At 42.3% G+C, this 15,873-nt stretch overlaps 1 protein-coding gene across 5 annotated transcripts in view; it reads right to left on the bottom strand.

Moving 5' to 3' along the window:
• apba1a (amyloid beta (A4) precursor protein-binding, family A, member 1a) overlaps positions 1–15,873 on the bottom strand; it is a 155,015-nt gene that overhangs the window by 31,666 nt on the left and 107,476 nt on the right. For all 5 annotated transcript variants that reach the window (XR_014623110.1, XR_014623111.1, XM_084359611.1 and 2 more), the window contains exons 3-5: positions 10,941–11,039; positions 10,799–10,838; positions 10,283–10,428 (exon numbers count right to left, since the gene is read on the bottom strand). Coding sequence is in view for 3 of the 5 variants with exons in the window: in XM_084359611.1 (XP_084215737.1) it covers positions 10,283–10,428; positions 10,799–10,838; positions 10,941–11,039 (285 nt within the window). In the remaining 2 variants the exon portion in view is untranslated. The remainder of the gene's footprint in view (positions 1–10,282; positions 10,429–10,798; positions 10,839–10,940; positions 11,040–15,873) is intronic.

Genomic DNA, 15,873 nt, shown 5'->3' with positions numbered 1-15,873 from the left:
AGTGACTTTCCCTTTTATGCTAATAAGCTACTGCGTGCACCGCCCACTTCTTCCTGCCGACCGGAAGACGTGAGGACGGCATCGCGGGACCAAGGCAACGAGCGCTACACAGCAACTTTCAATAAAGTTGAGAAAAAAAAAAACAACGAGCAATACACAGCGCAACGCAGCTTTTCTGTGTCCGTGCCTGCATATAACTGATAGTAGCACAGCAGACATGTAGCAGGTAGCTCTTGTCTCCAGCTCCAAAACAAAGTAGTGATTGCTTTACTGCAGATAACGTTTTGATACTCTCAGGTCTGGTCTCTCATGCCAGCAGCTGACGCTACAGGCTGTAGCATTAGCTGTACCGTTAGCTGTAGCTTACAGCTAACGCTACAGGCTGTAGCATTAGCTATACCGTTACAGCTAACGCTACGGCTAACGCTACACACGTATTACATGTATACCAACACACAGAAAAAACGGTCAGAGGACAGTCTCCCAGAGCCATGACATCTGCCAAACTACAGCAGCTCCTCGGGCTGTCACACAGTCAGCAGTGCATTCAGACAAGACACGCTTCTAGAAGTTTGCTTACACACTGTCCTTTAGCACAACATGCCAATGAATGAACGTAGCTCACTGGCTGTGAATAACAGACCAGTTCATACCGTTTCCTCTGCATGTTCACCGCGGAACAGCAGCTAAACGTCCGCGAACAACTGACACACACAACTGAGACGATGTCACACCGTCTCCTCTGTTTGTTCACCGCAGAGCAGCAGCTCACTGTCCGCGAACAACTGAGACATTTCACCCCGTCTCCTCCCCATGTTCACGGCCGAGCAGTGGGTCACCGGCTGGTTAGAAGTGATAAAATCTCAATATCCTAATTCATTTTCTCAATTCACCGTCATGTTTTAAAAGAGTGCTGATATGACAAATAAACGTTTCGTATCATTAACATTATCGTGAATCCTACGGCCAGTAAGCCCAACGTTGATAACTTCACATGTAATGTTAGCTCAGCCTCATATTTACACCCACTGTTAGCGTTAGCTCATGTGCTAAACGGCCAAAGTTACACAAACTACAGTGTTTTTTAAATACTTACAGTTCCATCACTGACAGTGGGTATGGATCCATCTTTTAAGGGACAATCTTGTTGCCAGTCCAGCGTTGTACTGACCCTGGTTGCTGAAACAGTCCGGGGTGAAGTGACTGGCACAGACCGTAACGCTTCTGCTCACTGAAGCTGAGACCCTGATAAATAAAAAGTAGCCTCTTCGCTCTGATATCCTCTTTGGTAGGGAGGCGATGTAGCGAAACATGAGGATCCGTGCATCCGACGACAGAGCAGCAGTGCTTGGCTTTCGGGTTGTACATGGTAGCGGTCAGGCTGTCGCGTACAAGTTAGCAAGGGGGAAAAAATGGCTGATCCTGGTTCAGGTAGCTGGCGTAATGTGGGAGGAGATACGCAAAGAGTATGCAAAAGACCGGATTGTGACGTCACAATCCGGTCGAAATCCAAACGGCTCGCTTAGAGACTCAATTCCTGACTCTGCCAGGTACAAAATATTGACTTCGTTGTCAAAACTCATACTTAGGGGGTGGGGAGGCACTCCGGATACGCAAATATACATACTAAAGCAAGGAAAAAGTCAGTTTTGCATAATATGTCCCCTTTAAACAAAAGAAAAGACAAAAAAGAGGCTGCTGCAAAAAAAAAAACATACATATACACATATCTGGGGAGACTTGAACAATATCCTCCCACAACAATGTGAACCCCTGAACCCTTCTAATCCCTCCCCCTTCTCCTTCATCTCCCTCCAAAACCTGTAACATTTGTAGGACTTAATGCTGATCCACATAACTGAAGAGCAGCTTCACTGGTAAACCTATCCCAGGCAGACCATGAATGATGTCCACAAACCATGCAGTCAGAAAACCCCCAAAACAATACCCACAATTAATGTTTATTTTTTTTTTTTTTAAATATTAATCTTACACCCAGAAATCCTACTTTCCTGGGTGTCATCCTGAGGTCGAGTACTATCAGTCTGAAGTGGAATGGTCGAGTAATAACAGGTAGTTTTTTAAAAAACAATTAATCCTACTGTACATAGAATACAGTGAATTATGAAAGTTCGAGGGGCTTTTATCCTGAAATTCCACATCAGATTGACCTGATTTTTTCTGGGTGTCATCCCGAGGTCTAGTACTACCAGTCTGAAGTGGAACAGTCGAGTAATAACGGGTAGTTTTTTTTTTTTTTTAAACTTTAACCTTAATGTAAAGGAAATATGAACGTGTAACGGGCTTTTATTTTGAAAGGCTACATCAGATTGACGTGAGTATTTGTTAAGTCCTGGGGTCGTTGTGGAAGCCTGCTTTTGATTTGAAACGAGTCTTTTCTCACTATTAGCGTGATGTGCAGTATATGTGTCACCCTTCTTATGGTGTGTCTTCTCACCGTTGTCAAAAATCACTACAGCTGGGTTGGTAACAGCAGGTTTATTGCCTGAATTTATGAAAAAAGGGAAATGGTAAGTACAGACTCTTCTCTCTGTCTCATGGGCTCAGCTTTCTCTTGTTTGAATCCTCATTTTCACTGAATCACAAACAGCTATAATATTATTTAGTGCATCGTCAACAGGCATCAGCTGATTCTCTGTTTGTAAACAAACCCATGAAGTCACTTCAGAGTCCACGATCACATTTGGACGGTGAGAGACGGACTGTACTGTGCTGTGCTCTGTCTGTGTGCCGAAACTACATGTTCATGGGTCATGAACCTCACCTCAAAGTTTATTTCGTGCTTGTTAATGTTGCTGAACTGGTAATTAAAGAAAAATAAAAAGCAATCTGCAGTTTACAGCCATTGTTTCACCCGACTGACTAGATTTGGAGGGAAGCAACACTGAGAGTTAGCTGCAGAGTTAGCACTACTGGCTAACGTGCCGTCGGCATCAGGTTTTAACTCGGTTTTACGCTATATTTTAACGATACACTTTTTAGATCTTGATCGTTCTTAACTGTGTCTTTTAGCCAGTTAGAGGATTTGGTCATCGGACGTGGATTTTAACTGTTTTGAACTAAGACACTGCACCCTCCCAAACTAACGTTAGCTTAGCAAGGTTTGTTTTTAGCCGGTTGCTATTGCTAGCGGTCCTGACGCTATCGTGGCTATGTGTGAACTTTGCCAACCGGCTTACTCACAGCTTCAGGAAAACTTCAGACGACTGAAACAGGACATTCTACACAAGGATGAGTTAATCCTGGGCTTTTCGTCCGTAGCCGCTGCTCATCTCTCTCGGAGGTCACAACTCTCCCGGGTGAACTCCACCTGCTGTGCTGGCCCGTTCACCGAGTGCTCAGCTGCCGCAGCTCACGGCGAAGCCACTCTTCCGTGGTCCGGCTCTGTCACCACCGGAGGTGAGCCGATCTTCTCAACTGATGCCCGGACCCTGAATGATGACATCTGGCCCATCTTCGGGGCTAAACCCAGGACCCAAGCCTGCTCCACTCCCAGCAACTCGGAGCCGTGGGTCCGGGTCGGGAGCGGCAACTCTCGGGCTAGACGCTCCCCCCGGCTGCGCGCACCTGACACTCTGCTGCTGAGCAATAAATTCCAGGCCCTGGATAGCGAGGATGGACCGCGCTCCCCAGTGGGGCTCCAGCTGGACGACCATCCATCTTCTGTCCTGGCCTTCGCCCCCGAGCCGGTTGGTGGCTCCACTGCTACTGCAGACCGTGCCGTGCCTTCTGCCGCCCAGGTCCAGCCCCCCAGGCGGTCAGACGCGCATACTCAGGTGCGGCGCCCACCCTCGGTACCTCGCTCCCGCGAGGTTCACCATCAGCCGCCGGCAACTCGGCTCAGACCTCCGTCCGTGCTCATTGTCGGATCATCCATGGTCCGACACATCACCCTGCCCGCGGCTAAAACACTCTGCTACCCGGGTGCCCGCGTCCAGGATATAGACTCCAAAATCCCACAGTTGCTGGATGAAAACCCGTCTGCCACCACTACTATTATCCACGTCGGAACTAATGACCTCAGGAACAATCAATCAGAGACACTTAAAGAGGACTTCATGACGCTTATGGACAGTCTTCTACAGTCAGACCGCAAGTTCGTCATCTCCGGCCCGCTGCCGTGTCCCAGCTTTGGAAACATAAAATTCAGCCGTGTCCGTCAACTTCATACATGGCTCAAGGGATACTGCTGCTCGCTCAACATACCGTTTGTGGACAACTTTGGTACCTTCTTAAACCGCCCATACCTCTTCAGACATGATGGAGTACATCCAAACTTTCAGGGATCACGTCTCCTCGCTATGAACATGGAACTCACATTAAAATCCTCTCTTCACTAATGATGTTTGGTGAGTCCAACCTGTTCTACTAACGGTAATGACTGTCATCTTGCGATACAAATTCCTGTATTAGTAAACCATAGACCCACATCCAGAAATGTCCCTGTAACATACAGGAATCAAAACAATTTATTACTGGTTCGGACTCAAACTATCAGTCCCCCACAAAGCCATGCACCTCAAACAATAAAAATGGCTTTATTAAATGTCAGGTCACTAACTAATAAGTCATTTATAGTTAATGACCTTATAAGCACTCATAACCTGGATTTCACTCTACTGACTGAGACCTGGCTGGACAGAAATGGCACAGTTGCACTCATTGAGACAGCACCTCCCAATTTTAAATTCCTCCAAACCACCAGACCTGATAAAAGAGGCGGTGGGATAGCTGCTCTCTTCCCTGATTTCTATAGCTGCAAGGAAATCCCCCTCGGGGAATTTACGTCTTTTGAGCACCTTGCTATATCTATAAATTGCAATGCTCCAATTTTAATCATCACGGTCTATCGGCCACCAAAATCTAAATATGGCTTTCTTGATGAATTCTCTGAGCTACTGTCCAAGGTCTCCACTGATAGTATAATTATATCAGGTGATTTTAATATCCATGTTGATAATAAAACAGACCCAGATGCTCAAAACTTCATTAGCTTATTGGAGGCATTTGACTTCACTCAGCATGTCTCAGGGCCCACCCACAATAAGGGCCATACTCTGGACTTAGTCATATCAAAAGGACTTAACATGACCGTACCCTGTATCATGGATGTTGCTATTTCAGATCACTGTTGCATATTCTTTGATGTGTCTGTTTTTCCTGTACAACAGAAGGGTACCCGAACAATCAAAAAACGTATCATTAACAACAACACCATTGAAACCTTCAAGAAAACTGTGAATGAGTTATCGTTGTTCATGGCCTCATCAACTGAGGATCCTGTGAACAACTTCAACTCAAAAATACAAAATATCATTGATAACATTGCACCTGTTAAAACTAAAAACATAGAAAAACAAAAAGCTCCCTGGAGAAATGGAGTGGTTGTTAGGCAGCTTAAGAGAGAGTGTCGCCAGGCAGAACGAAAGTGGAGAAAGACCAAACTTCAGGTTCACCATGAAATCTACAAGGATAGACTCAATCATTACAACAAAGAAATTAAACAGGCCAGACAGTCCTTCTTCTCTAAAATCATTAATGAAAATATCAACAATAGTAAAGTGCTCTTCTCCACTGTTGACCGACTTATTAATCCACCATCTACAACCCCATCAGAAATGCTGTCCACTGAAAAATGTGAAGAATTCGCCACATTTTTCAACGATAAAATTATAGCTATCAGACAGAACATTAGTGCATCAACATCCAGAAATGAACCTACCCTCCAGTTCTCCAGGATTATGACTGCTACCATGTCCCACTTTGTCCTGTTAGACCAAAAAAAACTAGACGATATCGTTGGGCAGCTCAGGTCCTCCACCTGCTGCTTGGACCCTCTCCCTACCAAATTCTTTAAAACTGTTTTTAGCTGCTTAGCACATGAAGTATTAAACATTGTTAACTGCTCTCTTCAATCAGGTATATTTCCTGCAGCACTTAAAACAGCTGTTATTACACCACTTCTGAAAAAGAGCAATCTTGATGCAACAGTTATTGCTAACTATAGGCCCATCTCCAACTTACCATTCCTCAGCAAAATACTTGAAAAAGCAGTTTACTTCCAGCTTAACAACTATCTAACATCAAACAGCCTACTAGACTTTTATCAATCTGGTTTTCGACCTCACCATAGCACAGAAACAGCACTTATCAAAGTTGTGAATGATCTGCATATAAACACAGATTCTAATAAACTATCTGTCCTTGTGCTCCTGGATCTCAGTGCTGCCTTTGACACTGTTGACCATGATATCTTATTAGAGAGACTAGAACAATGGGTTGGCCTATCTGGCCCAGTTCTAAACTGGTTCAGAACTTACTTACAGGACAGGCAGTCCTTCGTGTCCATTGGAGACTTTGTCTCAGACAAAGTAGGTGTTATGTGTGGAGTACCCCAAGGCTCGATTCTTGGACCATTATTATTTAATCTTTACATGCTCCCACTCGCACATGTTATAAAGAAACACAACATAAATTACCATAATTATGCAGATGATTCACAACTGTACTTATCTATATCTCCGGATGACCTACATCCCATTCACTCCCTAACTCAGTGTATTGAGGACATCAACCTGTGGATGTCACAGAACTTTTTACAACTGAACAAAGATAAAACAGAACTACTCATCTTTGGTGCAAAGGCTCAGAGACAGAGAATTGCAGCTCATCTCAGTTCTCTGTCCCTGGAGAGCAAAAGTGAAGCCAGAAATCTGGGTGTAATCATAGACAGTGATCTAAACTTTAAGAGCCATATCAATCACATCACAAAATCCGCTTTTTATCATTTAAAAAATATTTCAAAATTAAGAGGCTTCCTGTCAAAAGCAGACTCTGAAAAATTAATTCATGCATTCATAACAAGTAGACTAGACTACTGTAATGGTCTATTTACTGGCCTCCCAAAATCAGCTGTACAGCGATTACAGTTAATTCAAAATGCGGCTGCACGCGTTCTCACTGGAACAAAAAAGTTCGAACACATTACACCTGTTCTTAGATCCCTACATTGGCTCCCCGTCAAAACTAGAATTGATTTTAAGATTCCGCTACTTGTATATAAAGCTCTAAATGGCCTCGCACCTCAGTATATAAAAGACATGCTCATCAGATATGAACCAGCAAGAACTCTCAGGTCCACCGGCAGCGGTCTTTTAACCATCCCTCGTACTAACTCTAGAGCAGGGGAGGCTGCCTTCTGTATCTATGCCCCAAGTAAATGGAACACCCTGCCTGAGGACCTGAGAGACGCTCCTACACTGAGCATTTTTAAAAGCAGGTTAAAAACCTTCCTTTTTTCTAAAGTTTATGACTAAGTTTCTGTGTGTGTGTGTGTGTGTGTATGTGTATGTGTATGTGTGTGTCTGTGCGTGCGCATGCATGTGTCTGTTCTGTATATTGTAAGATTTGTAAAAGCTGCATGCGCTGGTTCTTTGTATAATTGCACAGACTTTCTGCACTTGTCTTGTATTCATGTTGTCGCTATGTATAAAGCACATTGTGTTACATTGATTTGTATGAAATGTGCTATAGAAATAAAGTTTGATTGATTGATTGATTGATTTCTCCGCATCCTCCGGCGACAAGAAGAGGTGAATCTTGCCGTTATGGAGTTCTCTTATTCTGCATGGATTTTGTTGGAACCCCCGGAAGGAGCCAGCATCAATAAACAGCTTCTTGACTGCGTTGAATTCACGTCTCTGCCTCGTTGTCTCAGCGGAGAAGTCCTGGGCGAAGGAGAGTTTGTTTCCATTGTGGTTGATGTCACGCACTTTGGAGCAGCGGAAAACAAATTCCCGGTCCTGGAACTTCAGAAAACGTATGAGGACTGCTCTGTCTTGGTTCGGTTTTGCCGGGCCCAGTGTACGGTGAGCCCTTTCCAGCGTGATGGATTTATCAGTACTCAGCCAGCCCGGCAACATCTCTTGCACGTAATCCAACAGTTGTCGGCTTCCCTGTTCTCCCTCTCTCAACCATGGTTGCTGTTGAACTAATAAATATAAGTCAGGGATTTATATTAGATTCTGCGAGGTTGTGTGGAGCAATCAAATCACGTCGCCATCTTGGTCTAAGCCCACCGGAAGTCCCTAAAATATAATATTAATATTTATATAGTAAACTGTAAATACGTTTATTCAAATTTAATTGAAGTAAAATGACATGCGTTACACATAAAAACAAATACAGAAAAAAGATCAGAACAGAGAAGAAAGCAGTTTGAGGAAGGTTTAAGTTTTATAGTCAGTTGAGTTGATTTATTGAACACAGACGCTTCAGTCTCAATAGAAAGGCGTCTCTGGTGTTTGTCTCTCTGATCTATTGTGGTAAATTATTCCACAGGATGCGGAGCCTAAAAATGCTCTGTTGCTAGTGGACTTCTTATTAAACTTCAGGATAGTTAGATCGCCCCCGGCCTCTAATCTGAGTGTGAATTTGGGAATGTCTGCAGTCTGACTGAATGGAACGAGGAGTTAGTGAGGTGAGGAGAGAATCTGTAGTGAATTGTAATGGCTGCAGTTTAGACTAGTTGGGTTTTTTGTGATGGGGTAAAGAAGATTTACAACAGTGGAGTCTGGAGCATGAATGAGAATTTTGCTTCTGTCTGTGTTAAAAGTGGGTGAAATCCAGTAATGTGGCAGAGATGATCCCACTGATGTGTTTTTAAAATGAAAGTGATGAGTCAGAAGTGACGGCTGTATGAGGAGGAGGTTCTGCCATCACTGAAGGATGTAACTGACGTATCTGGTGGATATCTGCTCAGCTGTGACTGTTGAGCTCAGATGACTGAAATGAAGCCATTTAAACTAATTGGACTAATCTGTGAGACGTATCTTCGTCAGCTCTATTAGTCACATTGTATTATTATACAAGTCTTGCATCTTGCATGTATGGTGCAGTATGGTGCAGTATGGTACATGCAGCAATGATGTTGCACATCCACTGCTGGTCTTCATGAAGAACATGTCTAATTCATCTTTCAACAACACCCTCTGTAATTTATGTTCCCTTATAATGTCTGTACTGAAATACACCTTAACAATATGAACATAACTAAATATCAAATATAATGAACACAAGATTACTTCAGATCATGATCTTCAATAATGCAGATTGTAGACATGAATTAATCTGCATACCATCTGAAGAGCTGGAAGAGAAATAAGCTTTTTTTATTTATTACTTTCAAAATTGCAGAGTGGTAGAGTCACTATGGCAAAGCTACAAATAAGTCTGTGTGTGTGTGTGTGTGTGTGTGTGTGAGAGAGAGAGAGTAGCTGAAGGCGATGGGCATTTATCACAGGCTGAAAAATGCTGCGTCACTGAGCTATTGACAGAACTGGTTGGTGGGTGGGTGCACTGAACATTACAGTCAACAGCAGTATTCATCCACAGACTGAGTCAAACTCTGTGAGAAGATACACATTACAAACATCAGGCATCAGTTTGTATCAGTTTATACACTAGCCAATTAAAAGTCACTCTTTGTAGTGTAAATGGCAGACATGTATACATTTAACTGTATTTAAATGTGCATGGGTGAACATGGATCTGTCACCTGGAGAGACGAGCTATAAGACAGTTCTATCTTTCTTTGCTCAGGCAGCTCAATCAGTCAAAACTGAAGCCGCAAGCTATTTAGAGAGTTAACTAAGGATAATAAAGTCAAGTCTAACAGCAGTGAGTGGGTTTCGATGGTATTTGTGGCATCCCCTATGGTTGGGGCTGAAAATGCTTTGGTAGACATATTCCCAACCTGGGCCTGGAGGTATCTACTGAGTTTTATGATGATTTGACCAAAACTTATTTTAGTTATGGTCAAAACATTGTAACCCCGCCCTTTGCAAGGATCTTTTGATTGATGGTGGCCATGTTTTTTTGACCGATCTTGCTCATTTGTAAGAGACATGTGTATCCTAGTCCCACGAGACTGTACAACCAATTTCATGTTGATTGTGTGAAATTTGAGAAAAGAAGATTTATTTTTTTTAACTTTATGCTAATTAGCACCAGCTCTATCATGGCTGACCCACATGGAAATATGTACACATTACAAATGTGTAATATGAAGTGTCAAAAAAATTTATTTGCATTATCATTAAAGAATGAACTTATAATCATGGCAAAGACATGGTTTTGAATAGTTTTATATACTGTTGTACATCAGACAGACAGACAGACAGACAGACAACGGGTAAAATACTGTAAATCAGTGTGTGCAGACTCTACATGACTGTGACTAAGTGTACACTTGTGCGTTCACCTTGATGCGGCTTACGGCCTCCTGTGCCTGCATCATGCGGATGTTCTTGGATGGTGTCTTGTCTGACAGCAGCTGGGTGGAGCCCAGGTAGTTGGCTGCGAAGATGATCCCATCGATCAGGTCCTCTGGGTCACATGGGCCTGGGACTGGAGGGAGGGACGGGTTCAGTCTCACATTTCCCCCCCTCCCACTTTGAGATTAAAAAACTGTACCAATCTATATTTGTACATTGACAACAGGTCATAGTTACCAGTCAGGAGAATGAGCTGAACTTAAAAACTGCTGTATGTGATATATAGTATACAGTATTAAATTGCTCTGTATTCCAACAGTCATCACTGTTATAGTGTTTGGTTAGTAATCTGTGTCTCTCCTCCTCCTGCTCATTCAATTAAAGAGAAAAGAAATATTGCAGTGTCCCTGCCTACTTAATACAGTCACAACAGAGACGGTGCTGTCTGCTCGTGTATGTGCAGAGAGCAGCATCCTTTATAGCACCAGAGAATGATCACTCACCTTCTACATATGTGGGGAAGGATGCAAGGCTTTTCCTGGACTATTAAAAAGGAGAGAAGAAAGAGTTACTTCAACTTGTGTGCAAAAGTGAAAATTAGACACTATGCAGTGAATATAGTGAAGAGTAAAATGCTGAGCACACCTCTTTACTAGAGGGAGACGATTCAAAGCTGTCATCCTGCAGCAGATGTCTGCTGGAGGACTCTGCTCCTGGAGGAGACGGTGAGCCTGAATCAAGAGACTGCAGGAGAGAAACCAGCAGAATACAATCAGAACACCACGTTAACACAAATGTACCATGTGCTGCCAAACAAACACCAAATAAGTGTTTTGTATCTCATTCTGTAATGGAAATTAAATTTTAATGTTTACTATTGTTTTGTATTGTGGAGTTGTGGTAACTATTGCCTTTTACTGTTCTAATTTTTTTGTATTATTTTTGAGGTTCACTTGTATTCTGGAATATGAACCAGTTGGATTCTCTGCTCATCAGCACCTGATCATTTAAAGGCACACTTCTGATTCTGATGCGTTTAGCAACATGCTAACACGCAGTTTGTTAATACAGTTGAGTCGATCCTTGTATCCTGATGTCCTGATTGGAATATTGGTTTTGTTTATGGTCAAATTATGCAACACGGCAGAGTCCATTAAGGTTAACTGAGCTTTCTTACTCCAGGCCTTCATACTACACTACACATTAGAATTTGAACTTTATGATACTCACATACTTGACATCAATTTACATTTACATTTACATTTAGGGGATTTAGCAGACGCTTTTGTCCAAAGCGACTTACAATAAGTACATTTGTAACAAGAAAGAAACCACAACATATCTCTGTTGATAAAGTAGAAAGGATAGAAACAATGTTCAAGCCCTCGTCAGAGCAAAGTAGTTGCTTATTCATCAAGGATACCTTCGATAAGTGCTATGATGTAAGTACTGAAGGTAGGACAATACAAGTGCATATAAGTACTTTTGTTTGCTCTCAGCGATGGCAGTACCAGCCGGCCGGCCGATGTAGTAGAGCGAAGTGCGTGTGGTCTGATCAGTGTTTGGAGGTAGACAGGTGCAGTTCGGTTGACGGCCTTGAAGGCCAGCACCATGGTCTTGAATCTGATGCGGGCCGCAACCGGAATCAATCATATAATTTATATCTAAAGCTGCACTACTTGATATTTTTATATATTCTCGGTGGATCAAATGACTCTATGCAGTGTGAAAGGAGTCACTTTTGGTGTTAAACCCACAGAGGGACATCACTTCCTGGGTGATTCCCTTTATTTCTGAGGAGCTTTGAAGTGTCTTTCAGCTCATTGTTTTGGTTTTACAGCCAAAACAACAGTTCCTTTGAATCGAACTGTTTCTCAAACAGGATCTACACATCAGTTTGAATGGGGACTGCAGAAATCTGAGTCATCGTGAACTTTTTTGATCATCCAGGTGCCCCTGGTACAGAAGTCCTGAGAAACGTGAAAAAAAAGTGATCCATTTTCCAAGTCTGATGGAAAAAAAAATTCTCTCCTGTTTTTATTTTTATATTAAAGAACAGGTGAACAGGTGCCTCTTGTGGGCAAAATGAGTATTACAATAACAAACACTTCGACCTGAAAAATGAGGCTGACTGAAGTTGAAACTATTAAGATGGGACTTGATTTGGATCACCAGATTTCTTTTTTCTCACTCACTTCTGTACAGTGGGATCAAACTACAGAGACAGTGTCCCTGTTTAAACAGTAAATGATGACTGGTCCAAAGCGTATGGTGCCAGTGGGTTCAGGGTGGTCAGACGCACTTCTGCTAGTTAAACAGCATCTGGTCGCTAAGTGAGGTTGTATCTGGACTCTGAATTAGTCATGGGTGTGTTTACACCGTAACATAAATTAAACCAATCCAAGTGTCCCATTCCCTTTAAGAGCCAGGTGCACCAGGACCAGGTGCATATGAAACTGTGGAACTGGTTTTCACTGAGGGACAGGTCTGAGAGCATCTCAGTTTTTTTATCTTTGTGAATTTAGATGTAAACGAGAGCTGCAGAGCACAAATTGAGCCACACAGGCGTGACTAGTAAATGATGCTTCATTTGCAGACATCTAGCTTCTCTTCATTAAACTTATGCATTGCTGTTTGGTCAACAGTGGCACCTTCTAGCATTAGCAGGTGCCACTGTTGATCAAACAGCAATACATAAGTTAAATGAAGAGAAGCTAGATGTCTGCAAATGAAGCATCATTTACTCAGGCTCAGGTTTTTAATTGATGGTCTAACAGGCAGAGATAAATCAACTGACATGACACAATGACATTTTGGAAAGCCTAAAGGAGAGAAAAGTTTAATTTAACGCTTGTCAAAATGATGAAGTGAACTCAGCACAAAGGTTATTTAATTGTGCACCAACTTTTGTTGTGCAACTGTGTGGAAGTGTGAAAGAAAACTGAGAGCCAACAAAGGGCAGAAAGACAAGACCACTCGCATCAGAGCAGGCACTCCACACAGTTGACGCCAACAGCATTAGTAACACAACACAACTCATCTCATGTTGCTCGGAGTCTGAATGTGTCAGACAGCAGAAACACAAACACACAAACTGTGATGAGGGGAGCTGAATGGGTCCACTGATACCTGGACAGGACAAATCGCAGCTTGGAGGCAAAACATCACAACATGTCATGTCTTCAGCACAGAAACACAGACCTGCAGGAATCTAGCAGGCTACAGTAAGATACACTGGAAGCTGTATGTCTGTTGTAGGAGGCTGTTTGAGTCTATCTTCTCTATTTTGTTCAACTCCTTGCTTTTTATTATTTCGTTGGAATTGTTCAAAACACACTTTTCTCACTTCTCTCTGCTCACATCTCTCCATGCTAGGAGATCTCTGTCTCCATCCCAATACTGAAAGAGGGCGTTAAAAAATTCAACAGTAATATGCAGCAGATTTCAAACCTGGACACAAAGGTACAACTGGAAATGTTTTATAGATGGATACTAACAGAGGGAGTGTGAGAAACATGAACTAGAATCACCACCTCGCGGTTCCTCACTAAGGCCTGGACTACACGAATATGGATATTTTTTTAAGCGGATATTTTCGTCCTCGTTTTAAAAAAAAACTCTGTCCACACCACAGAAATATCTCTGTCCATACGAAGAAGCAAAACGAAAACGATCGCCTCTGAAGCCTGCAATGCCATGCCCGGCCAATAGGTGGCGATTAACAAAATGTAAAATACCACAGAAGAAGAACGTTATGAGCATGCGCAGTCAAACGGTCCAGAAGAAGCAGTCAAACGGCGTCAGTTAGGGTAAGAAGTTATGGCGAAGAAAACGAAAATAGAATCTTTTGTGTGGACCGACGATGAAATGGAGTTGTTGCAACAACGTTACGTTCATGTGTAGAGCTGAGATGAGACCTAAAAGTGCAAAGCACACATAGATAGCCCGGTACATGTCGGCCATTGTTGTTGACAACCGTTTTGCTTCAGTGCGCATGTGCCAACGGCTTGTTGCTAGGCGCTTGACGTCATCGCGTCAACACCAGCTCCGTTTAACATTGCTACACGGATCCACTCAATCAGATATTTTTTTATTTCTCCACTTTTTTATCCGTTTAAAAATATCTCCGTTTATGTGGGTGAAATCGCCGTGTTCGTGTGGTTGAGAGGCCCAACTGGACAGAAAAATGTGCGTTTAGGAATATATCGTATTCGTGTAGTCCAGGCATAACAGTCCAGCTGCAGTTTTCATCCATGCCTGTCAAGACTCATATAGTCTATGTAGTGCAGACTTTTAAGGATTTTTTTTTTTTAATACAAGGTTTTAGGTGTAGTTGTTGGTGAAATGGATGTTATCACTACTCTGACATGTATGAACAATTTCCAGTGAATGCTGTCTTCACTTCACTTCGTCACATGGTGCAACAAGTTAGTTGAAGATCAATATCAGCAAAACCAATAATCTTGTGGTGATTACAATGCTCCGAATATGGATGTTGCTGCAGATTCTACATCAACCACCTGCACAGAAGTTTCAAGGCACACACCAAAGATTAGTGTCACCAGTTCAGCATCTCACCAAATGTGAAATATAATCACAATGTCCCTTCTGTTCCTGAGTCATGGTGTTGAATAATGGCCAGAAAAGTCTTTCTGCAGAACATTATGATGTCACAGTGATGATTTAGGATATAAAATATCATCACTTCATCGTTTTATCCTGTCATTTGTGTGACATTTTGTCATAATAAGCACATAAATTCTTATTTATGGCCAAAGAAATGTTTTGTGAGGTCACAGTGACCTTTGAACTTTGACTGCCCAGAGGACAGTTGTGCCTGAGGAACTGAGATTTCCTCCAGGTGTTTTTCAGATATCACATTCACAAGAATCAGACAGACAGACAGAAAACATTACGACTTTGGGCCACAGCTGTTGCCAGCTAGGAGTCAAAAAAAGCAACGTCAAGTGTTATACAGTTGTTTACAGTAGAGACCTATAAACATGGCTCATGAATATGGCTTTATATCACTGTTTGTGTAGTGATATAAAGCCATGGCATACAGTAAAGGTGTGCAGAATACAGTTTTTCCCAACTGTTTAAATATGTTTCTTGAAACTTTAGCTCAATTTCTCAAAACTGATCAAACTGAAAACATTTTGTCAAAACTCCACAAATCTCATGTAAAATGAAACACTGCACGGAAAACTGTGTTCTCTTTTATCAAAACTGATTCTTTCCCCTAAATGATACACGCAGCTAACTGATCCTACAGAGCATCACTGCTGTGATACATTTAAAATGCCACCATTGGTAATGCCCCAGTAGCTCAGAGAACCAGCCCAGGGTTCCTCTGCTGCACGTCACCCCTGCTTTCTCTCAACCCGCTTCCTGTCCCTCGTCAGCTGTAGTCTTTTTTTTTTTTTTGTAACATAACAAGACCATCACTGTTAATATTTGTTTTGGCTTCTTGAGGCCATAAAATTGTGTAGAACATTATGTTTAGCCTTGTTAGCTGACTTCACCTTGAATAAACTTAAAGATTTCTCTGGGTTTGAACATTGTTGGAAACAATGCA

This window comes from Pagrus pagrus (genome assembly GCF_965226575.1).
Source record: "Pagrus pagrus genome assembly, chromosome: 8".
Taxonomy (NCBI): Eukaryota; Metazoa; Chordata; class Actinopteri; order Spariformes; family Sparidae; genus Pagrus; species Pagrus pagrus.
The sequence above is the reverse complement of the archived record's forward strand: the minus strand, read 5'-3'. Positions and strand labels throughout refer to the sequence as shown.